Source organism: Cupressus sempervirens, chromosome 10 (genome assembly GCF_028749045.1).
Source record: "Cupressus sempervirens isolate cs-2001-9-10 chromosome 10, ASM2874904v1, whole genome shotgun sequence".
NCBI classification, from domain to species: domain Eukaryota; kingdom Viridiplantae; phylum Streptophyta; class Pinopsida; order Cupressales; family Cupressaceae; genus Cupressus; species Cupressus sempervirens.
In genome coordinates this window covers 510,728,594-510,755,538 of record NC_143127.1, presented here as the reverse complement: position 1 = coordinate 510,755,538, position 26,945 = coordinate 510,728,594, and the positions used below count along the sequence as shown (strand labels likewise).

Genomic DNA, 26,945 nt, shown 5'->3' with positions numbered 1-26,945 from the left:
TGAGCCCATCTTACATGCGAGGGCTATGGCTCAATAGTCCTCTAGGACCTATCTTAAACGCCTTTCGAGAAGGCAGAAAGGATACTTTGAGGTTGAGGTTGAGGTTGCGACCGACCTTGAGGATGATGATGAGAATGATGATGAGGCTTGAGCTGGAGCCTTGTTTTTTCATTTTGTTTACAGATATTGATAGACATACATTTCATGGATCTTCATCTTAGATTCTTACATACATTTATGATTTAATGTCTTATGGATCTTCATCTTACATACATTTTATGATTTGAATCATTATGATCTTATGATTTCTATTTACTTTAGCTATAGCCTACAATTTACGTTTTATGTGTAACATAGTTACATATGTGATGGATTTATCACTTATGTTCCATGTTTATGTAAACTTCTATTTGACGATGTTATAGTATGTAAGTTATATTCAATAATGGGTGCATGAAATAAGTTTTAAATTGTCAAAATCTCTAAATTTAAAGGGTTTTTTTAATTTGTTGATTCATAGCCGATTCGATTCCGATTCATGGTCGATTCACGATTCGATATGGCCTTGCCGATTCCTATCTGATTCCGATTCTCGTTACTTTGATATTAACTAATAATGATTGATCATAGAGACATGTCTCCTACTCTTATATTTATAAGAGATTGGGACCTGCATTTGGAACTATGGCAGTATAATTACATTTGCAGAAACCGATCCATGTTTTCTAACAATTACAACCATCCATAACCTTTTCATCATCCCTCAATAAATCAATAACGAGCGCTCTGAATACGATAATCTTTGGCAGTAGTAATTACAAATTTACAACAAAACAACCTTAGAGAAACATTTGATTCCAAATGTAGTGCAAAAGCCACATCCACATCTAAGCAACCCTGAAAGTCCCAAAGAGGGCAGCTGAAGTCAAGAAGTGTTAGACAGACATAATCTGATCTCCCAAAGATCCATTTATGTCAACAGCAAGAATATCAAACAAGATCAAGTAAAAACTTTAGAGAAACATTTGATTCCAAATGTAGTGCAAAAGCCACATACAAATCTAAGCAACCCTGAAAGTTCCAAAGAGGGCAGCTGAAGTCAAGAAGTGTTAGACAGACATAATCTGATCTCCCATAGATCCATGTATGTCAACAGCAAGAATATCAAACAAGATCAAGTAAAATGCACCCAACAAGATATCCCAACAAACTCGCCAATGTTTTAGGTCTTCTTCTATATTTATCAGCTTCATGAGAGCTCTGAACACAATAACCCTTGGCAGTATCAATTACAAATTTACAACAAAGCAACTTTTGAGAAACACCTGATTCCAAATGTAGTGCAAAAGGTACATATAGCATCTAAGCAACCCTGAAAGTTCCAAAGAGGATGGCTCAAGTCAAGAAGTGTTGGACAGACATAATCTGATCTCCCCAAAGATCCATGTAAGTCAATAGCAAGAACATCAAACAAGGTCAAGTAAAATGCAACCAACAAGATACCACAACAAACTTGCCAATGATAGATCTTCTTCCACATTTATCAGCTCCATGATAGTAGTGCTATACTACGTAACAGTATTAATGTGAGACATATCCAAACTGTTTGAATTAATTATTGCTTGCCTCGCAAGCAATTTTCCTTTTCTAGAAATTCAACTTTGGTCCACTACCACCAAACATGTTGACTGCAATTGGCAGCATAGCCTTAACTAACTTTGACTCTTCCAAATTTTGCGTGCTCTCCATGACCATTTCTCTTTCTGCACATTCTCTTTCCTTGGTTGTATTGTTCACTATTAGTTATACAAACTCCCTTCTGAAATGGAAAGTGCAATATGAAACCATATTGAAATCCAACAGCCCTCACAAATTTAGACACGATGACACACTCCATAATCATGAAATGTTCTGGCTATAATAACTCAATCTGAGCACCTTGTTTATATTTTCTATAGAAACTTTCAGGTTTGCCTTGGCATTACTTGCTTTGTTTTAGCACAGCTTGCTAGCCATCAATTCTTGCTTTGGATTAGCAATAACCATAACCTCACACTAGCACAATTTTTTGTGCTATCAAAACTGTCTGAACGTTGCTAAGGCCTTTTACTCTGTTCAGACCCAATCAATTATTGCTTCTTCAATTTACTATGCTTGGCAGCAGTCAGATTGAGCTAGCTGTTTAAATTTAGCAGCTGCCACATACCCAAAGCTTCTTCACATAACCCTGATGAAGATTAACAAACATTCGATCTAATTTGAGCTTAGCGATGGACACATTTTTGAAAACCCTTTGACAACATCAACTCTTAAAATTGTGGTAGCCATTGGATTAAAGCCTTAATCAACTGTTGGCATGTGTTTAGCATTCTTTTGATACGAAAGCATTCTTGAAGGGGCATTGATGATTGAATTAGAAGCCAAGATTGGCTATGGAAGGTAGGAGCAATTTGACAAGTTAGCAAAGGAATACAAAAAAACTTTGGCAAACGTGAATGCCCCATTTTAGCTCATCTCGAATTGCAGTCAGGATTAGTCTATCAATGACCTTTGTAGGCTGATAAATCAGTTAGAAGGTCTCGTTGATTGAGCCAGAGAGTATATTCCCACTCCAATGGTCGGTGATGTACCAGATTGCTCTCTGTTGGAGACAGATTGGCAAACTTACAATTTATAGTAAGTTACTATTGCATAAGAGTCAGGATATCTACTCTGAGCAGGGGCACCTGAACAGTTGGTAGTGGCACAAAGAGACTTGCTATTTAAAATAGGTCAGGTATGAGTCAGTTGCTAATTAGGGCATATCCTCTAGGTGTTACGTTGTGTGCACTAGGATTATTTGGAGGAATTCCATATGCCATTTGTTAAGTTAATGATTATTAGTCAAGTTTAAGAAATGACAAAGTGGGGGCTTATTATTTTAATATTAATTAAATTGGAAGCATATTTCATATTATGGCTAAGGGCTTTAAGAAGACCCTTTTAAAAGAATATTTCGGCCCTAACTCAAAGGAAAGGAATTATAAATAAATATTATAATTCAAAAACTCAAAAACTTTGCCAGCTTTAGTGTTAATATCATGTGAAGAGTGCTGTTGAAGCTGGAGGTTGATAGTGTGAAGAATAAGCCAGGAGATCAACTTTGGAGAGATTGAATTATACAGGGTCACAACTGAAATTGATTTTGATCAATCTGATAATGCATTTGATGAATTTGGTTGAAATTGGAATTCGTGTGGCCTAGGGTTTGAGAGGATTGCAGTTGGAAGAATTGTAAATTTTTCTGAGTATTTAGCACTTTGAGTGGGTTGATCAATCGCCAGTAAATTGTGCTTGGTTATGATTGCTTCATGCAGCATTATGGAGAAGTATTTGTGAGGCGTTTTAGTGCAAGTGATAAGATTTGGATCTCCACGAGCCATTGATAGTTGGATGGCTTAATAAGTCTGATTGCAGTTAATCACATTAGGCTGCATTTGTATTGTTCTGTGACTGCCGCAATTCTGAAGAAAACCCCTTACATTGGCATCAATGGAAGTTTGGTAAGGCTGCGACTTCAGCACAGAGCCAGTGCCTCAATTCATTGGCTCATTTTTGCTTATTATAGAGCCACCATACAGTTACTTGCATCCACAGCTAAGGTGAGACAGAGTTTGGTGACTGATTATCTCTGGTGGTTATCAACACCCTTCCTCAGACTTCCAAGTTCATATATATATTCTAGAAATAAATTAAATTTTACAAACAATTATATCTTTCTTGCATCGTGATCTTTTGCTTGTAAATATGAAATGAATAAGCTTGGTGTGCAATGTTTAAATTACATTTATAATTTCCATTCATTGTAGTAGTTTAATTTCAGTGGAAATTCAAAAAAAGGCATATATTTGAAAAAAACTCTAAAAATAAAATACAAATTGCAAAACATCAAACTTTCAAAATTTCAGAAATTCGGTATTAGCAGAGGGGTTAGAACCAGCAGGATTCTTGCAAAACGTTTAAGGCAAAAATCTAGCGAGACGCAGCTCAGAACAGTTCCTTACAAACACTATTACACTGAAAATGACTACAATGACCACTGCCAATGCAAACACGATGATTATTGCTATGACAGGGTATCTTTATAACGAATGTCATTAGCAATTGAAACTGCCTAGAATCAGCAAAAAAGTGGATTTGCAGAATGCTCAGATCCTAAGACTGTCAAAAACAATGCAAGTGAAGAAAATTAACAGCGAGTAATCGTGAGGCTGTTGAGTAAGAAACACATTTAATGTGAATACCTCCAACAGATAGCGAGCACGTCGGTAGTAACCCAACCCAGACCACATTTCGTTAACCTCCTGCTATAACAAATGATTGGGTCAGTCCTAAACCTCCTGACTGTATTGAAGCTGAGCATACGGTAACAAAATAGAAAAGGCGCGACATAAAATTACCTCTTGAGAAGCCTCGGCAAGATCATGAAGGGTAGGCCATTTGTCCATCCAACGATTGTAGTAATCCACCACAACAGTGACCCTGGTCTGCTGAAGCATTACCTCTGACACCCACACTGCATATGCCCTGCGCTCTCTCTCCTCTTCGCTTTCTTCTTCGCCATCCTGCTTCTGGTTCGACCTCCATGGTAACACGCGATGTGTTGCGTCGTACCATTCAAGAAGACACTCAGAAATTGATGACGCCTCTTCCCGCTTGAAATCCTCTATGTCTGCAACAACGGGAGTTTCTATTGGTTCGGACTTGGGTGTTGATTTTCTGCCCTTGTTCAGCTTGGGAGGAGTTTGGGGAGATTCGTTGCAGGTAGAAGCCAAATTGTTAAAGCCCCTCTTCTTCCTGTTGATACTGCGAGTTAAACGGGGTTGAGTCAGAGGAAGAAGAGGAGGGTCCGCCATTAAAGCCAGCGCTACTCCTCTTCACTCGCAGGATTTTACAGTGAAGTGGCAAACTCTTTATGTCGTCGATAATCGAAAAAAGAGAGGGAATTTTCACGGACGGGCTTAAAACGGGCAAAACTCGTGCTTTTGAATTCGCATATATAATCGTATTCCCCGTTTGGTTGCTGGAATACAACCGGAATAGGAATAGGAAATTAGAATATGATTTGTATTCTTTGTTTAGTGCGTGGAATAGGAATAGGGAATAGGAATACGTATTCTCATTTTAGCTTCAAAATGAGCTTTTGTCCATTCCAAAAAATTTCTGTAATTGGAATTGTTATTCTTGCATTCATTTTAACTTTCTCAAATTTGATTAAATTTTCAAATCTGCTTTGACCTAGGGTGAGCGCTGAAACTTTGTTTTCAATATTTTCAAATATTTCAGCGATTTTCAAATGGCGCCGATTGCATCTTCAAAAATATTTTCAAATGGCGCCGATTGCAAGTTAACCCTATTCCAATTTAAGCTTGTATAACCAAACAAGGGATAAACAAGATTGGATTGCATTTTTCCATTCCTATTCTTCATTCTCCATTCTCCATTCTCCATTCTCATTCAAATTTTCTATTCTAATTCTCAATTCCTATGCTTGCAACCAAACGGGCCCTAAAGGGGCCGTTTGATTCGTGGAATTTAGAAAACCTGGATTTCTACAAACTTTGGTTTAGCCAAATCAAGGTTTTGTATAGCTTCATTCCGATTTTTAAGATTTTATTGAAACTGTTTGTTTCACTCAGAAGATGCGTGTGAAGACACATTTTTATGCGTAAGTTTGGAGTTAAAGGCAAATTTCAAAAAGTAGTCCAATCTATTGGTTTTACACTGCTTAAAAAACAAAACCAGGTTTTGATTTTCAATTCCTACTTTTTTTAGAAAGTTGAAAAACTTGGTTTTGAAACAAAATTGGAAGTCCCGTATGCTAATTCCATTTTGCAAATTTTGAAACAAATGCACAAATTTTCAAATCTGGGTTTTGAAAAAGCCAATTCCTATCATCTTCCAGAAACCAAATGGACTAAAATTTTTATAACACTTGCACCAAACAGTGCAAGATTCTAGCTCATATTAATTACAAGTGTCCATATTTCAATTCTCCTAGGTATATATTTTTTTAAATAGTAGTGTATTATACAAAAGATTCAAATTATATTATATTCATGCATTACGGTGGTAGTAGAGGTAAGCATGCTAATAGGAAAATCTAAATGCAAGAAAGGCTCATTGAAAAAATGTCATGGTATGTTTGATTATTGCTAGGGGAGAGGATCCATTAGTTGTGCACCATAACTTCGCACTTCTCAAAATTCTATATGAAAATTTCAAATCACTCTCATTTTTTGATAGTAGCTTACTTGGCAAGTCCCCTGCTTATAACTAAGGTTTCAGAGCCACATCATCAAATATGATGCCACATTAGTATGTTTTTTGTCAAAGTGTCCAAAACAACCCCAAAAAAAAATGAGACCAATCATAGTGCATTGGAGACCCCCATACTTGTGCAGCTAATGTGGCATCACACTATTGGTTGTTTTTTGGGAAAAGAGACACTTTTCATTCACTTATGGGTAATCATCATTAACAAGAACAACTTTAAAGTTACATCTATTGGTACAATCTTGTCAAAAATGTTAGATATTAAATCAACAAATGTGGGTATTAAGTTAACAACTAATGTCACAACCATTGGAACGCGCTCAAGTACTGGGTCCTCTCCCCTATTTTGTCAATCATGTAGTTTAATGTTTTCATGTAGAGTTCTCAATTTTTAATAAATAAACTCTATAAGAATAGACAAAAATCTATAAATAAATTCTATAAGAATAAATTAAAATAATAATATGTTATATTAAATTGTAATAGTTTTTCCAACAATATTAAAGTGGTTCTCAACTTTTCCAAAAAATCACCTTGAAGAAAACCCATTGTTAATTTGTTCACTCAAATAAATTATATAAGAATGGATTAAAACAATAATATTTTATTTTAGATTGTAATAGTTTTCCAACAACACTTTTGCACTTTCAATAGTTCTCAAATTTTTTCACAAAATCATCTTGGAAAAAGCCCAAATTCAATTTATACACAGCTCAAGAACAACTTCACAAGACATGGACAAATAGTGGATGTATATTGATCAAATAAATTTATGTATTTTACATCCCCCTGCACATATTAGTATTTCAAAGCATGACTATAATAACATTTGAAATCATGACTATGTCCCCCCAGAGAGGTTGTTGTGGAAAACCCCCACCATAGTAGGATTTCCCCCCCCCCCCGAGCTCCAATATGGGGACAAAAATCCATACTCCTAGGCCATCTCCTAGTAAGGATACTAAGAAAAAGAAAAAACTTGACATAGGCATAGAACAAAAGGGAAACAAGAAATTAAAAGTTGATAAGGTGGTAGAGGTTGTTGGAGAGGATTCTGGTGAAGATATTGGGGGAAAAGCAAGAAGACGGTCTGGTAGGCTAGCTCAGTCCCAAGCTAGGGGTAAGCAGAAGTCAATTAGATACCCTATTGAGGAAGTAGAAGAAGATAGCTCTGACAATAACAGTGACAGAAGGGAGGAGGAAAGCATTTCCAACTCTAAAAAGGATGATGGTAATGAGGAGGGGGGGAAAAGTTTCAATTCTGGAAACATTTTGATGGATGACACTCAAACTCAAGTGTTGGACGACAAAGAAAGGAATACTGAGACAACCCATGTTTCAGCTAGCTTCTCACTTAAACCCATTACTTTTTGTGATGAGACGAGCAAAAAGGATAATTCCCCTATTACCATTTCTTCCCCTGTTAAGGAAAATTCGAAGATTTCTTCTAACCCACGGGTGCTGCAGGATAAACCAAAGGGACAAAAAATGAAGGAGGTTGCTGCTAAGAAGGTCGAGGAGCATAAAGAGGAGACGGTGACAGTGGAGGAGCATTACAGAAACCTAGAGGAAAGAGTCAAAGCTTTGGAGGAGGGGTTTTTCACCTTCTCCAAGTTTGGACTTAAAGTTACTCATGCTGCTGCGACTACCCACCAATTGCTGGCACGGGAGAAGGAGGAAGCTGGCTTGGACATGGAGGACAATAAATTACTCTTTAAGTTCCTTGCTGATGACTGGGCCCAAATCCTTCTTCATGCAAGAGGAAAAGGAAAAAAAGAAATCTATGTCTTTTTTTTATTTCTGTTCAGTTATGGGGTCCATGGATCCAAAGACTTTATATACTATTATGACAGTTATAGTTTTGTTGGTTATCAGCTGTAATTATGATTTGGTTAGGCCTGGGTGCCTCGTTGGACTTTGGTTAGTTGCTTGGGTTCCTTTCTGGTTCTAGCTCTCTAGTTTTAGGTTCTTGTCTCTGACTGTTGGTTCTTCTATTCTTTTTGTCTGTTTTTGTTATTGGTTGGTAATGTGCTGGTTACCAGCCTTTTGACTGTTAAGGGCCAACCCCCTTGCTTTTGGTCGCTTTTAATTTCAAAAACATTTGAAATCATGACTCACTAAAGAAGAAAATTCTTGACTTTTTGTATGAGATAAAATCATATGGACAAGTCAATATTTCAAACCCTACAAACAGTTATTCAAATAATTTGAGTTCTAGGATAGAACTTCAATGATTGAAATTCTGATAATTTAACCATAAAGTGATTGAAATAGGGTTTCTTGGCTACCAATTCTCTTGCCAGGGCCTATTTGTTTGACTTGGTGAAGGGTCAACATTGGGAAGTTTATAGGGAATTTTACAAATCTCATTATAGAACTTGTACAACTAAGCCTATGTAGTGCAACTCGAAATTTCAAAGGATTTGTTTTTTGTGAGAATGATGGATTCACCAATCAATATTATGTATGCATCAAATTATTTTCCAAACCACATTAACCGGTTCTCCAAAAAAAGTGTTTATATTACATATTTGATAGGTAGTAAAGATAGTAATTTGCAAGTCTAAATAAGCATTAGCAAAATTTTACTCAGTAGTTCACACTTACATACTGGTATACCATCTTAAGGTTGATCTAACTCTTTAGTTCACCATGACTATAACGTTTCTTCTAGTGAGTTCAAGCGACCAAAAGTGTGGGCATAAAATATATGTTCCCAAATAATATTTCAACTTAATATACAAACTTTGTTTTTTGTTGTAATAAATCTCCATTATAAACAAACTAGTAGGGTCTACTTCCCATATCTAGTACTAAAAGCCCTTAGATCAAGATAAAACTAAAAGTATGATAAATTAAGAGAGTATATTTACTGGATATCACTTTGGGCCTTAAACTTGACATATTACGAATTAAAATTATGAGGCAGAAGAACATTTTTTCTCCTAGAGAGGTGAACAATCGGCACTTAGAACTAGGTCCATAACAACATAGGGGTTTGTTATTTATTTGTTATGGTTTCCACCAGTTATATGATTTAGGCGATAACTTATTATTATGCTTTAAATAGTTCTGCTAAATGAGAGCATGATTGCAACAAACAATCATCATCCCAAGAGGCAGCTCATTGGCCATGTTTCCCTAAAATCTATTTCCAAACAGCGAAAGATAGATAGATAGATAAAAATTTAACGTCCACGAGGCTAAAAATAGGCTATGGGACAAGCATCTCTATGCCTGAAGCAAGACGGGTCTGAATTGGCCACTCTAACACCTCTGTAGTAGGTCATAGAACAAACTGGATTGCTCCACGGCCATTCTTGCAAGCAAGTTGGTCACATTTAACAAAGCCTCCTCTATCGGACCAAGGCGTGATGTGACAATCAGAGCCATCGGGTAATGGACTATAGGCTGACTAGATTACTACTTGTAGCAAAGGAGGTGCAACGATGACCCATTTGGTTCATGGATTTGAATAGCATTTGTAATTTCTATAAATTTCTAATCTATTGTTTGGGTGCAAAGAATCGGAATTGAAATTGGAAAAAATATAATTTGGTACCTCTATTATCCTCAAATCCAAGATTTGATCTTCCATTTAAATAGGTGGAATTTCTCTAATTCCCATTTTAATTCTAATTCTCCAAAAACTTGGACTACATGTGAATTGAAATGCAAAAAAATTGAGTCCACTTTACTCTACTTACTCGTGGCTCATTAATAATTAGATTGGAAATGTTGGTGTACAATCATCAACTAGAAACCCTGAAATGGGAAAATAAGGTAACACAATCTATCCCAATATGTGAAAAAAATGACTTTAACAAAGACAAAATATTTTTCACCATTTTTATAGAGTAATGGAAGTATCAAGAAAAAATATACACACTAAAAAGAGTACAAAATAATAAATAATAATAACCCTCTTCTAGATGAGTGTGTGGAAAGAAACCCTCGTAGAGATATATAAACAAAGGATTTATACTAAAAATAGTGGCCAAGACATGTATAGCTCATTATTTCTCAAAATATTCGAGCCTAATTGTTCAAATGAAGGCATGGAGTTCATAATGAAAGCAAATGTATAATTTTCTAGGTTACTCATATGCAAAAGTAATAGAAGTAATAATTTTGCTATTTGGGTTTTATGTTAGCCAGGTCATGATATAATCAAATGAGGAAAATCGATTTAAAAAAATTTAGCCATCGTGTGAAACATTCAAGAATGAGAGCAATCAACATTGTTATTTACAAAAAAAATCAAATAAATGATCATGCAAATAGTTCTAATCCACATCACACAAACATTTATAGCTAATGATCTCCCATTGTAGTTCCAATTCTTAGTCCATTCAAGAGAGAAATTGGAAATTGTGATGTTCCTTGATGCGGGATATTAGAATCCCTTACTATTAATTATGTTGTTTCTCTTAATCTAAATTGTTTCAATACAAATAAAATATGTGTTTAGGAAATTGCTTTATTGTCGTAGCTCTTCCAGATCAAGGGAATATGTTTGGGTTTCTTTCCAATATTGACTAGGAATTAAGGTTGATCGATGGAAACTTCTCCATTGGTCCACCTTGAGTATTTACTAATGATATCCTCAAAATTTAGCAAAAAGTTAATCGGTGCACGATTTTATATTTCGACGTGTTAATTAAAAGTCCAGAGTTCACAGAAGACAACATTCGATGTATGAACAAGATTGAAGAAGAATTGACAGATCCAAACTAGTCCTTTTTCACTTGGAGGTTTCCTTTAATTGTGGCCTTTCTTGTTTGTGATTGTAATAATATATTAAAAACACATTTCACCTATGCTTATTGGTTGGTATTCCAATCATGGAAATGTGCAATGAAATGAAAGAAATGTATATTCTCATTATGAATTTTTGGTGAACCAAGCTACCCAAACCAATTTCCAAAAGTCATAATCTAGATTTTGAATTCTATAACTCCAAGTCTAGAATTTCAAATTCCAATTCCCAAATTATATTCCAACAATCAAATGGGCCCTTATCGATTGGGGACTCCACATTACTTTTTTTGAATGGCCTACCAGACGACTATCCTCCTTTCCATTCTAGTAATTGCTCTACTATGTTTAATTTATATTTTCTCAACTCAATGGTGTGGACAAGAGGACTTTTAAGTTCTAGTTTGATCCTTCGACATATGTGGTCTTTGCTCTAAAGATGGTTTTTTCCCAACTTGTGTTATGGTTTCTTGGTTATCTTAGAGGTCTTGCAAGTCTTCTTTTGAAATCTCTGTAACTATTTTTATTTTTAATAAAAAGGGTGCTACCTCCATGATAGCAATGTGTTACATAAATAATTATATAGGAAAATCAAATGCTTGAATCAAATTTTATGTCTTCCATAAGTTGTGTCATGAACTCAACTTTTGATACAAAAATGGAATGAGAGAAATTTCACCTAGGTAGGATATTGAACTAATGAACCATCGGGCACCAAAAGTAAAAAGTTTTATTTTCTAGAATATTTAGAGGTGATTATTGGTGATACATATACAATGATTAAATAGGCATTCACTCTCAATTCTTAGAGTGTAGTTTGTAACTCTATTTTTTGTATTATTGAAATAGGAAGGCCTATATGGCTATAACATATTATTTTATCTTAATGGTGTAGTGTCATTTCATTGAAGATAATAAAAAATAAGTTTATTTTTCTTATAATTGTTCTATTCGTATGCCTTTTTATTTATTTTCATGTGGTGTTGGGCATGTTTGGGTTAGTAATGGGAGTATCCTTCATCAAATGAGGTCTCAAATAAGATATTTCAATCTATAACACTTTTTAGTATCATTATCGAGTCAACCATGACATTGGCAACTTTGGGATCATAAGAAGCTAGAAATGGTTTGGAAGGGTCAATATATTAAAAATTAAGCATAAAATTGTGCAAATATTCACAAAGTAGAGTAAAAATATGACCAAGTTTTTAAAAGTTAATGATAGAGGAGCCAAACTTGAATTTACAATTACCACTTGTGTATCACACATGGTTTGAAGAATTGTTGTCAATTGTTATGAATCCTTTATTTGGTTTTTTGAACTCTTGAAATGCTTGTTGAGTGACATCATTCTTATCAATTAGATCTATTTATTTAGACAACTCAAATTGGTTCACTAGAAGGTGATAGTTATGAAATACTACATATAATTGGGAAAAGGAAGTAAATTCAAAAAAAAAAAAGCTTTTGATATATTTCTACAAATTTAAAATGAAAATCTTTGAACATCGATATCAGGCACATGATAAATTATTTAAGCATTCAAATGTTTTTATCTACTAATAAAATCAACCACTTCCTCTTTAACTCCTTTCTCATATTGAACTAAATCAGTCAAACAATTATAGTGACCGCTAGTATTTTGGAATTATTGTATATGTATTAGCCAATTTTTAAAAAGAGTCAACAAAATAAGGAGGTGTATTTTCCTAAACTATAAGAACCTATAATTAGATTCTTAACTAAGATTTTAGCATGTATGGATTCCAACATTGATTTTTGGTACTCTTATCTCTATATCTCCTACAGTTTTGGCTTTCTCTTTGTATTCCCAACTCCCAAATAAGTTTCACAACTATTCGGTGGGGAAGAGGTTACCCCATCTAACCTCTTCCTAGAAATAGGTCACTCCCTAATGTTTTCCAAAAATCAAATTGGGGGCATGTCTCATTGGTTAAGTGGGATTCCCTATTTGTATCAACTTACTCTGAGTTTTGAGCCCTAAAATAGTGTGAGAGGTATTAAAGAAGCCCATTTCTCCTCATTTTTGATATAGGATCATAAAAATACAAGATATATCCTACAATATTGCATCCAAGCAAGATTGATGCAAAGGTCAAACCTTGGAAATCTCAGGAGGCTAACTCACTCAGTTGAGATGCATCAAGGGACCAATACACAAACTAAGGTGAATATCTTGAATCAGTATGCTTCCCATGGATCCTTATTCTTGTCTCACTTTTAATTCAAACAACCAAATAATTTATGGTTATATTCATAGTAACTTCTGACCTAACACATCCTAGGGGTTGAATTCTACTCATAGGGGAAAAACTTGGGAAATGTTTAGAACTGATGAACTAAAGCTGAGAGATGTTCATAAAGACATAATAGCAACATGTTAGAGCCATAAATATAGGGCTACAACTTTGTAAATGCATGTATGGCTTTCTAGTTGCCTAGTCCTAACAATCTTATGAAACTGGTGTTCTGCCTATTACTTTTGATCAAGGAAGAATTTAAGGAAACTAAGGGAAGTTTGAAGTACCCTTTTTGAATTTCTTTAAGACTTGTAAGAATCAAAATCTCAGCATGATAGACCAACAATCTCAATTTTTTAGGCCTGACACTCAACTAGCCCTCTTATTACTATTTTTCTCAATTTTCTCTTGAATTTCCCAAATGGTCATACAAACAAATTAGATATTTGGATACCCTTTTTAGGTTTCTTGAAGAACACAAGGTTTTAGACTCTCATTTACATAATGGATATGGTTGTCCTTACAACATGTATGCATTCTATGAGGTTTAATGTGCTTGGCTAATGAAGGAGAAACCATTCACAATTATAAACAAATACTCTAATCACTTGGACCTCTTAAGGATCGTGCAATAACACTAAATCCACAATTTGGGCCCTTAAAACATCATACAACAAAAATAAACTTGATGTCTCCATTTATGCTCTAGGTAACTGTTGACACAAAAGTTTCAACCCTTACTTGAGGTATAGCCCTCAAGTGACCTTGTGTAACATTGAAACAACCTCCAAGTGTGGGATTTGCACTTTGAGGTTGAATCTTTGGAGAAGGTTGACTTCCTTACAATCAAGATGCACCAACCTTGAGGGAAAAGAGAGAAGGATTGCATGAAAGTAAAATGTTGAAATGGAAAGGTGATGCATCACATTGAAATTTGATTACTATCTTTGCCTATAATACACATAACATAAATAAAAAGATCAAAGACACAAGTCACAATTCTATTTAATCACGCTAAGACTCATATACCTGTCAAAATCAATAAATGACACAAGGAAAGTGGATTTCACAATTTAGCATTCATGAGAATATTTGACACGACATATAAACTAGGAAGACAAAAGAAACATTCAACATAAGGCAAAAATATGCACATATAGTTGAATGTGAGAAAAGGTAAAGCTAAAATTCTATTTATGCAAGGTAAAAGGAATTACAATTGCAAAGACTAATACCGTTGTAAAAATACAACAAAGGAGAACCCCAAAAATATGTATAAAGCTACCTTTTAAAGAGATTGGGCATAACTCAAATGATAATAGTTGAGTTGAACTCCCACCAACTAGAGTTAAGATTACAAAGTGCAAGTCAAGAAAGAATTAGAAAAAATCTGATTCTGTAAAACAAAATTGCCCATGAAGTGATAGAAAATGGGCCAATAAATGCTTCCCAATCAAGAAAAGCATGGTCATACACTTCGCAAGTGGCAACATAGGAAGTAAAAGCACTGACATCACGTGTAGAACCCAAAAAATGCAATTTAGCATAAAATATTGATCTCTTGGGTTGCATCACAGTCATTAGAAAAAATTAACATAGGCACAAAAATACACCACATTTTTGGCATGTGCACCATAACCATATGAAACAACTTCCTGCATAAAAGACTTGTGATGTCATGCAAGCACGAAAGCATCTAGCATATTTGGCTTATGCACCATCACACAAACTCTTTTCCATCTTCTCACAAGCTTTGTGATGTTGCACATAGCACAAAAACACACAACAACATGTCATCACGACATGAAATTCTTTATACCTGTGATCATGTCAAAAACAAAAAAAACATTACACAAGATCATAACCTACGCAAGATCGCAACCTGTGCAAGATCGCAACATGCGCCATATCATAACGTGCACAATACAATAACTTTGAATGAGCAAAAAGGCACTCCTACGACACCTAAAAATACACTACAATGCAACATCACAACCTGAAAACTCCTCTCTTCAATTTGACCTACAATCCTGCGTGGGCAAAAAAATGCACCACAATTTCAACCTATGAATGTCGAATGAGAAAAAAGTGTTCCTTCAATAAGCCAACTCATTTGATGCAACTCCTACGATGCTAAAAAATGCAAAATATTTGCGTGCGCCAGGGAATTTTAAAAATACATAATTCTTCTTGCCGAAAACAAACAAAATTTAGTCCATATAGAATGTCTCCGATCAATTATTTGCATTGGACTAAAGGGTGACAAAAATGTCAACATTTCTGGTGATTCAAGTGGGATGATTGCCTGCTAGGAATATGATCATTGGTCTTTAATCAATCCATTGGAAATAGAGTCATTAACATCAAAATACGATGCACATTTTTGTCACAACATAAAAATTAGTAACTCTATAATTACCTGGCAAAACATCAAAATTTTCTATCTTTAGGAAGGAAATAGTTGTGCTCATGCACTTGTTGGAAAGCTAGAAACATCTAACCTACCATGTATAAAAATTTACAAATACAAAAATTAAACAAAGGCATTAACTGGCTTGTTGAAGAAGCTTCTCTTTCTAACTAATTTCTTATTCCTTTCATGCATGTGGTTAGGCGAATAGATCAGTAAGCATGACAAGCATATTGTTGCATGAAATACCTTCCCAATGCTGAAAAAAAAGATGATCTCAGAACTAGTACATCATCACCTTGGACAAGACCCACTTGCTCATCCTTGTGAAAATCATCCTCATGCTCAAAAGTAAGCATGATTGGGGGCAACTTGTTCATTTTTGTAGAACTAGATGTTGTATGGGACATCCTCTTGATGGCTTTGGTTCTAAGAAGTAACCTTTGACCATGTCATTGTGCTCTGTAATGGCAGTATACTATTGGTTTGAAAGTGGCTCCATCTTTTCTGGTGGAGATAAAATATCCACCTATTCTTCATATTGCTCATGAACCATCTCCTTGGGAGCTACTAGTATGGTGTGAATCTCCACTTGCTTCTACTGCAACTCATAATTTTTTGATGAAGGAGAAGATGGCTTATTGTATATAAATAAGCAAAACATTTCTAGCTTATCCCAAGAATTATCTTCTTCATTAGACACTTCCAACTATGCTGCAATAATATACATAGGTTGAAGGACAACCTCATGCAAATCAACATGTTCCTCCTCGAGGATAGAGCTATCCTTGGGATCCTCTTTATCATCCTCCATATCATGGAGGATTATCTACCGCAATAACTTGTCTTCTTCTTCTTGCTCCTGCAGCAAAACCTCATTTTCTTGTAAAGGGTCAAAAGCCAATGTTTGTTACTCAAGAGAAGGAAAAACCCTATTTGTTTCTACCTCTTCCACAAAAGAGGGAAGCTCTTCAAATAAGAAGGTTGGATCCTCTTCATTATGCTCAATCTCCACCTCTGTGTCCTCCTCAATCCTAGGCAGAGGCTCACAAACTATAGGCTACAACTCCTCCCATGGTAGCTTTTTTGGCTTTGTTTCACTCTCCCAAAATGGCATGTTAGGACCATTAGGAGTCCGTACCCTCAAAGAGTGAAATGGCAATCGATACATAAGGTTGATAGGGCCATCTTTTTTTGCATAGAGATTGAAGAAGTTACAACAACATACTCCTATAAAGGAGGGGGCTTTTTAAAGATAGGAATGACATATTTTGGAGAAGGGGTTGTATCTACTTCTTTGGTATAAAAATGAGCCAAATTGAGCCTTATTTCCTCCTCCTTTGTTGTAGTAACTTACCTAGTAATTTTTTACTCAAAATGTATTTTCTGTCTCTCCCTCTCTACCTCTTCATAGAGATAGGCCATGTATTCCATCTCCTATTTTTGTCAGTCTAATTCTTGTCACCTCTCAATCTCATCAAGTTGCATATCCCAGGCCAACAACTGCTCATTCTATTCTTGAAACCTTAAGTCCATCTACCTACTTCATTTAATTGTTTACATTTGGAGGCCCAATAGTTTCTCACCTATGCTAGCCATCATAGCTTTTATGGTTTTAATTTCATCATTTGGAGGTGTTGGGTCTGGTGGAGTAGGGGTAGGAGGGTAGTAATAATTTTTATTAGATTGGTTGTAACCAACTTGAGGTTGAGATTGGTATTGATAGTAGGAGGGCTAAGGAATGGCATTTTCATGATATGGAGGGAAATAATAGTTGTTTCTATGAAATCGGTCCATGATTGGAAATTCATACAAGTTGCAAATTCATAGAAAACTTTGAAAATCACAAAAGATCAATAATGATCTTCACATACCAGCATTGTTTCTGCTTGAAATGAGTAGATGTGCATGTAGAGTTACAATGGTGTTTGATTGAATGTCTCCAAATACAGATGCCACTGATAAGAGACCCAAATTCTCAATGAATAAAGATTAGCAGGCTAACCAAAAAACTTATGAAGTTGAAATCTTGTCCCATTGGGCATACCAAAAATTGTTGACACAAAAGTATCAAGCCTTTCTTGAGGTGTAACCCTCAAGCAACCTAGTGTAACATTGAAAAAACCTCCAAGTGTGGGACTTGCGCTTTGAGGTTGAATCTGTAGAGAAGGTCGACTTCCTTACAATCAAGATGCACCTAACTAAAATCTTGAGCGAAAAGGTACAAGGATTGCATGAAAGTAAAATGTTAAAAGGGAAAGGTGATGCACTAAATTGAAATTTGATTACTATCTCTGCCTATAATACACTTAACATAAATAAAAAGATCAAATACATAGATCTCAATTATGTTTAATCACCCTAAGACTCATAATCAAAATCAATAAAATGACACAAGGAAAGTGTCTTTCACAATGTAGCATTCATGAGATTATTTTACACTATATAAAAACTAGGAAGACAAAAGAAGCATTCAACATAAAGCAAAAATATGCACATACAACTGAATGTGAGAAAAGGTAAACTTGAAATTCTATTTATTTAAGGTAAAAGGAATTATAGTTGTAGAGTATAATGCTATTGCAAAAATAGAATAGAGGAGAACCTAAAAATATGTACAAAGCTTCCTTTTAAAGATATTATGCACAACTTAGATACAAAAGTTGAATTTGAACTCCCACCAACTGGAGTTAAGATTACAAAGTGCAAATCAAGAAAGAATTAGAAAAAAATTGATTCTATAAAAAAAATGCCCATGATGTGAAAAAAAAAAAGGACCAATAAATACTTCCCAATCAAGAAAAGTACGTCCATACCCTTTGCAAGTGGCAACATAGAAAGTAAAAGCACTTACATCACATGTAGAACCCAATAAATGCAGTTCAACGATAAATATTGAGCTCTCAAATCTCATCATAGTTAAAAGAAAAAATGAATAGAGGCACAAAAACACACCCCATTTTTGGTCAGCGCACCCTCACCACATATACAACTTCCTACACAAAAGAATTGCGTTGTCGCACAAGCACAAAAACATCCTACAAATTCAGCTTGTGCACCATTGCACAAGATCTTTAACATCTCTCATAAGCCTTGCAATGTCGTGGAAAGCATGAAAACACACAATAGTGCAACATCACAACATGAAATTCCTTCTACCTGGCAAGTCTTGCAACCATGCAAAGAACATAACACAAATTGTAACCTATGCAAGATCACAACCTATGCAAGATCACAACCTATGGAAGATTGCAATAATCACTAGATTGTAACGTGTGCAAGATCACAACGTTGAATGAGAAACAAGGTGCTCCTACGATGCTAAAAAAATACACCATAATGCAACATCACAATTTAAAAGCTCCTCTCTTCAATTTGACCTGCGATCATGTGTAGACACAAAAATGCACCTTGGTTTTGACCTATGAATGTCAAATGAACAAAAAAGTGTTCCTTTGATAAGCTAACTCATTCAATGCAGCTCCTATGATGCTTGAAAATGCATAATATTTTTATACGCCAAGCAATTTTGAAAATAAACAACTCTTCTAGCCAAAAGAAAATAGAACTTAGCCCATAAAGAATGTGTTTGATAAAAAACACACCCCATTTTTTGCCAGCGCACCCTCACCACATATACAACTTCCTACACAAAAGAACTGCATTGTCGCACAAGCACAAAAACATCCTACAAATTCAGCTTGTGCACCATTGCACAAGATCTTTAACATCTCTCATAAGCCTTGCAATGTCGTGGAAAGCATGAAAACACACAATAGTGCAACATCGCAACATGAAATTCCTTCTACTTGGCAAGTCTTGCAACCATGCAAAGAACATAACACAAATTGCAACCTATGCAAGATCACAACCTATGCAAGATCGCAACCTGTGGAAGATTGCAATATTCACCAAATTTTAACGTGTGCAAGATCACAACGTTGAATGAGAAACAAGGTGCTCCTACGATGCTAAAAAAATACACCATAATGCAACATCACAATTTAAAAGCTCCTCTCTTCAATTTGACCTGCGATCATGTGTAGACACAAAAATGCACCTTGGTTTTGACCTATGAATGTCAAATGAACAGAAAAGTGTTCCTTTGATAAGCCAACTCATTCAATGCAGCTCCTATGATGCTTGAAAATGCATAATATTTTTATACGCCAAGCAATTTTGAAAATAAACAACTCTTCTAGCCAAAATAAAATAGAACTTAGCCCATAAAGAATGTGTTTGATCAATGATCTACAATGGGCTAAAGGGTGACAAAAATGTCAACATTTACCATGTGAAGTTGTTCATCGAGGGCCTTCAATTTCATGCACATGACTACATTACAAGATATATAACATACATTAAATGAAAGGGAATACACAGATCTTGAGATCCCCCAAATTCTATAAAGAACTAATGAAGGATCTTCAAAGAAAACTCCATCTAAATGATAAACCCTCAAAACAGGTAGGGTTCTAGAGCAACAAGCAATAAAAATGAGATATCTTTGTTAATATCACATCCCAAGACTTCAAACCAATTGCATTAGGAAGCCAATATAGATCCCTAACACATGCATATGTTGATTCCCTTAAGGGACCCAATACAAAATTGTACAATGGAAGAGAACAAAAAAAAAACATGAAAATTTGTGAAAACAATGTTTTATTGCATTCCAATATCTCCTTTGACACCATCGATCCCATCCTTTTGATGGATATTGATTAAAAAAATCCAAGAAGACATAAAAAATGACTACATAACAAGTTCATTTGAACTCAATGCAAAAAGATGAATATTTTCTAAGTTTTGTTTGAGTTATATAAGGTAATCATGCAAGTTTCCTTGTTTTGGTAACTTTGATGACATATTGCACTTAACAAAAATAATTCTTTTCTTTGATTCTCTAATATAAGGAGGAGGTGATTACTTGATACTAGGCTTCTTCTAAGCCTACCAAGCATATCATATGTTATCCCTTAGGATTCTCCAAGGTTGGATACTAGGTGAGTGGCCTATTCCTTGTGCCACTCTCACCTATTCCAAATGTCTCTACCTAACCCTTCACAATACCAAACAACTAACTCTCACAATCCCTGACACCTCCACCACCTTACACCCTCCAGAATCCTTATCAACACCATATCTCTAAAAACTTCCAAAAGACTTAATTCATTGCCAATAAAGTGCCTTTAATATTCATGAGGTTCTAGACACCTTGGTGGGCTTCAAAACACCAATACAAACTCTCACTACAAGACTCTCCCTTGTAGCCTACCTTAGAATGTAGGGTAAGAACTCAAACTCTTTACAACATCTACCAATACTAAAAGTAGAATCAGATATCTTTTATTGAACTCTCTAAAATTCCAAAATCTAAGGTTCTAACTTGCTCATTAAAGCATATAACTCGAAGACCCTAGCTAAGGCTATTAGGCATACAACTCTCACTCAAGCTATAACTCTCAATAATCTGAAATAACCCTACCAAATGAACTTGAATACTTCATTACCTTGCTAAGACCTTTCAAAATATTGATGTTTGGGCTCCTAATGATTGAGGAGATCATTAAACTGTCAAACCCTTGTATTGTAGAGTGTTTCCTTGCTGACTACCATAATTGGTTCCTAAACTCCAATATCTCACCTTTTCTTCACTTCTAAATAGTTCTCCAACCCCCTATGAATGAAAACAATATTCTAAACATGCATGTAGACCATAGACCAACTTATGTCATGTTTTCTTTATTTTTAAATTGTTGACTCATTGTTAATGCATGCAACAACAAGTAACTTGCTGATTCACGGGCATCTCCATTACAAGACACCAGGATATGGTTTTGGACTCATAAGATGGTAATCCAAACAATCAAAAGGAACCTCTCAATCTTCCCAACTTTCTACAATGAGAATATGCAGTGACTATGATGAGATAACCTGAGAGTACATGAAGATTACTATTCAAACAATATATGTGCAAATTTTTACCAAAATGTTGATTTATTATACAAAAACCATTCACATGCTCTTCACCTTTATTCACCACATATCCTCTCTATCTCTCCACATGAGATTACATTTTTTTAAAACAAAACATGACCTTTCCCTCCTCTAAGAGGTCGACCAAAATGGACGACTATCCATCTTCCTAAAAATTGTCATTTTTGCACAACTTTTTGCATATTTTGCATTTTATGCTCTAATATACTTTCCTAGGTACCATAAATAGGTCCAACATCACAACATGAAATCTTAACACTACATTATATTCCATTTATGCCCTTGCATGGCATTTCTACTTTTGACTCAATTTTACCCATATTGCTTAAACAAGAACTTGGTCAACATGACCTTAAATTGAACATCTAAAAAACATGAAATGAAATAACTATTACCCTAATCTAACATGGCTCAAAAACAAGCTACTTATGCCTCTAAATTCTATGGGAGATGGCCAGCGTGCTCCTGCACCATTCTCTTTCTAACCTAAGAATCACACCTACCTATGGAGACATAACAAAAATTTAAAACTTAAATAAAAGTAAATCAGTCCTAGGTGGCTAAAGATAAGGTGAGCTTATAGGGATGCCACCTTGTCTTTGCCACCACACACATGATTTTATTGAAAAATAAAATACACTTGCAAAAAAAAACTTTACACACCTATAAAATGGTTTAAATGCATTTTGATGCCTTATATGCTTTGACTTATAATTTCATCCTTGGCTTGAACTTGGTTCTCAGCTTGCATCCCTACACCAGACTCTCCTAAAGAAGAAATTTCAAGTTTTTGTGTATAAAATGTGGACACACTTCTATATACCATTATACCCAAGAATACACATGATAAAGAGCATATCAAGAGGTGGCTTATAACTCCTTATCTATGATATGCAAGAGTGCAATGTAGTATGGTGGCTCTCAAATGAACCTAGTTAGGCAACCCTTGCAAGGTGCACCATAGAATAAGAGATTAAAAGGAGAAGAGACAAGAGTGCCAATATCCAAAAATCAAGTATGTAATAAAAATCCAAGTAAGAACTAGACGAAATGCAAGATCTAAGCTATCAAAGAGTTACAAGATCCCCTAATTGGACTAGGTGAGTTAAGTTATTGCATAAAAGAAAGACTAAGCTAAGAATGCAAGTAAACAAAGTGAGTGCAAGTACAAAATGAAAGCATAACACTAGCATGAGTGTCTAGGATGAGAGAATAAGGAGAAAATCTCCTTTTAAAGAGAAATGGATAGTAGAGATTAAGAAGCAAAATCAAGGGCGGAGAATGAAACCCATGTTGACTTTGTGCACACAAATCTCAACTAAGAAATAACAAAATATATGTTTAAGAGACAAAAGATGTGTGGAGAAGAATTAAAGTTATTTTGAAAACAAAGATTCCTATCACACAGAAAAGTGTACCCCTCATGTGTAGACAAAAATTCTATTTTTTTAATTTTTAAAATACGAAAATGCCTTTTCATGTGCACACATAGGAATAAAGGGGCTTTGGAGATTTTATTTAATTAAAAGGGGACAAGTTCTTCTAATTAAATAAAATACATGGGATAAGGTGGTCAAACCATTGGTTATAATCAAACAAATAGTAAAATGATAATTTGATCAAAAAATAAGTGATAGGTAAATTATGCAAAATTGCTAGAAAGGGGGCTCATAGTCTAGATGACCATTTTTGGGTGATTACAAAGTCTACATGAGATGAGTTCTTTTATAGAAGATCCAGATTTAACAATATGATGTTCTTTTAACCAAATAGCCTCCAATTCTGGTTTATCTTTCCACTTGACTAAGTATTTCTTATATTCTCTTCTTATTATTTTCTTTACCTTCGTGTCCAATATCCTTTCTAACTGAGGTTTTGCTAGCCTAGGAAGTGATTTCCAATTGGATTATAATTGCTACATTTGTTGAGAAGGTATTGTTGGTATCTCCCCTTTGTATGGCATGAGATCTGCTACATTGAAGATTGGTGATTTGCCAACATCAAGAGGTAGTTTTAGCTTGTATGAATTATGTCCATATTTCTCCAAAATTGTTCAACGACCTATTTTCCTTGGAAGTAATTTGGTGTGTTTGATCTTGGGAAGCCTTTCTTTCTTCAGAGTTGTCCATACTAGATCTCATACCTCCAAACTAAGTTCTCTTCTTTTATGATTTGTAACTTGTTTGTACTTGAGGGCTAACTATTGTAGCTTTTTTTCACCTCATTAGTCATTATGCACCTCCTTGACTATTGTAGCAAATTTTTTAGCATCATCACTGATTGATGTATCTTTTGGTAACCCTCTCAACTCAAGGAAGCATTTGGGATGCATCCCATACATAATTAGGAAAAGGTTCACACTTGTACTTATGTTGATGGTGTCATTTTGTAGGAGAATTCAGCTTGAGGAAATATGGAATCCCACTTATCAACATGTGTAGTTAAACATCTCAATAGATTACCTGAGGATCTATTAACCACTTTGGTTTTCTCATCAGTCTGAGGGTGATAGGTTGAAAAAAGACAAGACTTTTCCCAAATTTCTCCACAAAGTCCTCCAAAAATGTCCTACAAACTTCACATATATATTTGATATAATTTTCATTGGTAATCAATGGATACTAACTATGTTTTTGATGAATAATTTGGCAATATAAGAGGCATCACTAGTAGTTTTACATTGGAGAAAGTGGGCCATCTTGTTGAACATATCCACTACAACAACTATACTATCATGCCCCTTTTGTGTCTTTGGTAGCCCCATTACAAAATCCACACTAACACTCTCCCAAGGTCTTGAGGGGAGTGGCAGTGGTTGATTTTATCTAGCATTGGTGGTTATTCCCTTAGACTTATGACATATACACACTTCTACATTTTTCTAACATCTACTCGCATTCTTGGCCAATAATAATGCCTCCTAACTAGCTCTAGTGTCTTGTCTAGACCAAAATGACCAACTAAATTGAAATGTCCCTTTTCTAATTTTATATGATATTTTAAGCCTCTAATCAGATCTTTAAGATCAAACAACCAATCTTTCAAAGATCCACCAATTTCTCAATAAACCCCAAATCGGGTATGCCAAAAATAGTGCCAAAAAACTTCACAGCTTCACATATTATTAGTAAATCTAAAAGTGGACATTTTTATAAAAATTTCAGCAGCATAACAGCCTAAAAAATGACATTTTCAGACCTGTATAACATTTACACAACAGCTCCCAAACAGAGGATAAAAATAATGCTCATCGGGCTCTTGAAAACAACATAGAATAGCCCGGAAACACCACAAAAACACTAATAATATATCACAGAATTATAATCATGACCAAATAAATATATTCAGCTCTATTTAACATCTAAAATTCTGAAATACAATAGCAACCCAAACTGATATGAAATACTCAACCGGAAACACCAAACTCTTACAAAAAACACAACACACCCGAAAAAACCACAAATCTGCACTGTTCAGCACAAAGGAAAACTTCACATGAGCATCCACATGGAATGGATTCAAACTCCCATCCTTAGACTTCTTGGAAACGTGCAAACTCCCATTTTTGGGTCTCCTTCTCCACAGGTTTGGCAGCCTTTGAAGAATAACAAAGAAATGAGCAAAAATCAAGTTCTGGAATGAGCCCAAAATGTCTCCAAACCCCTTAAAAGAGGGCATAACCCTAACTCACGTCCAAGAGGGGTTAATAAAACATATTTTAATAATAATTTTTATTTATTAGTCCATTCGCTTCCAAAGATTATCCCCTTTTGCTGAAACTTCACCTTTTTGGGCCTGCCTGCCTTAGCAAAGATTATTATTTTTAATTATTTGAAAAGGAGACATGACAAGTCCTCCCCTTCCAAATATTGTTTGTCCTCAAGAAATGGCTGAAAAATAAACCAATCAATCCACCTGGATCCCAAATGTATTCATGAACTATACTATTGTCAATTAACACGGGCTCCTGCAATATCCCCTACAATATAACCAAGAGGAATCCATAATCAAACTGACAATTATTGCTCAACCAAACTCCAAAGTCACAACTTCTATAGTCAGAAACTCACGAGACAAAAACTCTTAGAACATCAAAACCCAAGTAAAGTGGACAAATCAAATTTCCAACACAGTAAATACCATCAACACATTCCACTGGCCTATACCGAATGTACAATCCAACTCTGCAACAATGGTGAATGCTCCTGAATGAAACTATACCAAGTATGGAGAATCCACACACTGTACAACTCCCACAGCCAACACAACTCTGCAGATCACTAGCCACTATCTCATAACCATAACTCCCATGCACCCCTAATGGTGAAAAGCCATCACAAGATAAACAACAAGAAATAAAACCTAAACAAAATTTGCCTGCCATGAACTCCTCAACACAAGGATCAAATGCTAACTGATGTACATACCTTGCAATATAATGTTGATAAAAAAAACCAACCTTAGTCAACAGCTCACCATGAACAAGTGATACAAACCACTGTGACTAATCACCAGCTAAGTCAGGAGATGTCATAGTCAAAGGAGTAGAATCAATAACAACACCCACTGAAGCATCACTCCAAAAATCCTGCTCTAAGTCATGTATTATCAAGCTGTCAATTGCAGAACCTATTGCCATGTCGTGCCCATCACAACTCTCATCCTGAGGCATCAAACTATCCCATAACTGATGATAAGCACTAGGAACCAAAGTACATCTCTATATCATCGTCTCATCAACATGGTCATTAAAGGTAAATTGATGAGCATACCTCACAGTGTAGTGCTGATAGAATGCGCCAATCTTAGTCAGTGGCTCAAACTGCAATCCAGATGAAACTAACTGCAATCAATCACTAACCAAGTTGGAATTGACTACTACCTCTGAAGACATTGCCAAGGAAGTAATATTACTAGCAGGAACCATGCCAACTACCGGCTCACCAACATCACACATGATCTTTGATACAACATCTCTAGTCTCTATGCCATTAGTACTAGAGGCCACCACCATGTCAGGCATACCACAACAATTTGTTGCAGCACCCAACTCAACTAAACCTGACTCTAGTGGGAACGAACCCGATATGCCAATTCTAGTATCAAGGATGGATGCATCCCCATCTCCACTGTCTCTGACAATCTCGACCATGGACATCCTCAGATCACTAGACACCACAGCTTGTGACTGTACAGAATCT

General features: G+C 35.3%; 1 protein-coding gene across 2 annotated transcripts in view; it reads right to left on the bottom strand.

Annotated features, from left to right (window-relative positions):
- LOC149534902 (HhH-GPD base excision DNA repair family protein) overlaps positions 1-5,040 on the bottom strand; it is a 41,553-nt gene extending 36,513 nt beyond the window's left edge. The window contains exons 1-2 of one of the 2 annotated variants that reach the window (XM_089805412.1): positions 4,440-5,040; positions 4,284-4,343 (exon numbers count right to left, since the gene is read on the bottom strand). In XM_089805412.1, coding sequence (XP_089661538.1) covers positions 4,284-4,343; positions 4,440-4,895 — 516 coding nt within the window. In that variant the 5' untranslated portion in view covers positions 4,896-5,040. The remainder of the gene's footprint in view (positions 1-4,283; positions 4,344-4,439) is intronic. The other variant, XM_089805411.1, reaches the window with a different exon arrangement.
- Positions 5,041-26,945: the final 21,905 nt, after the last annotated feature.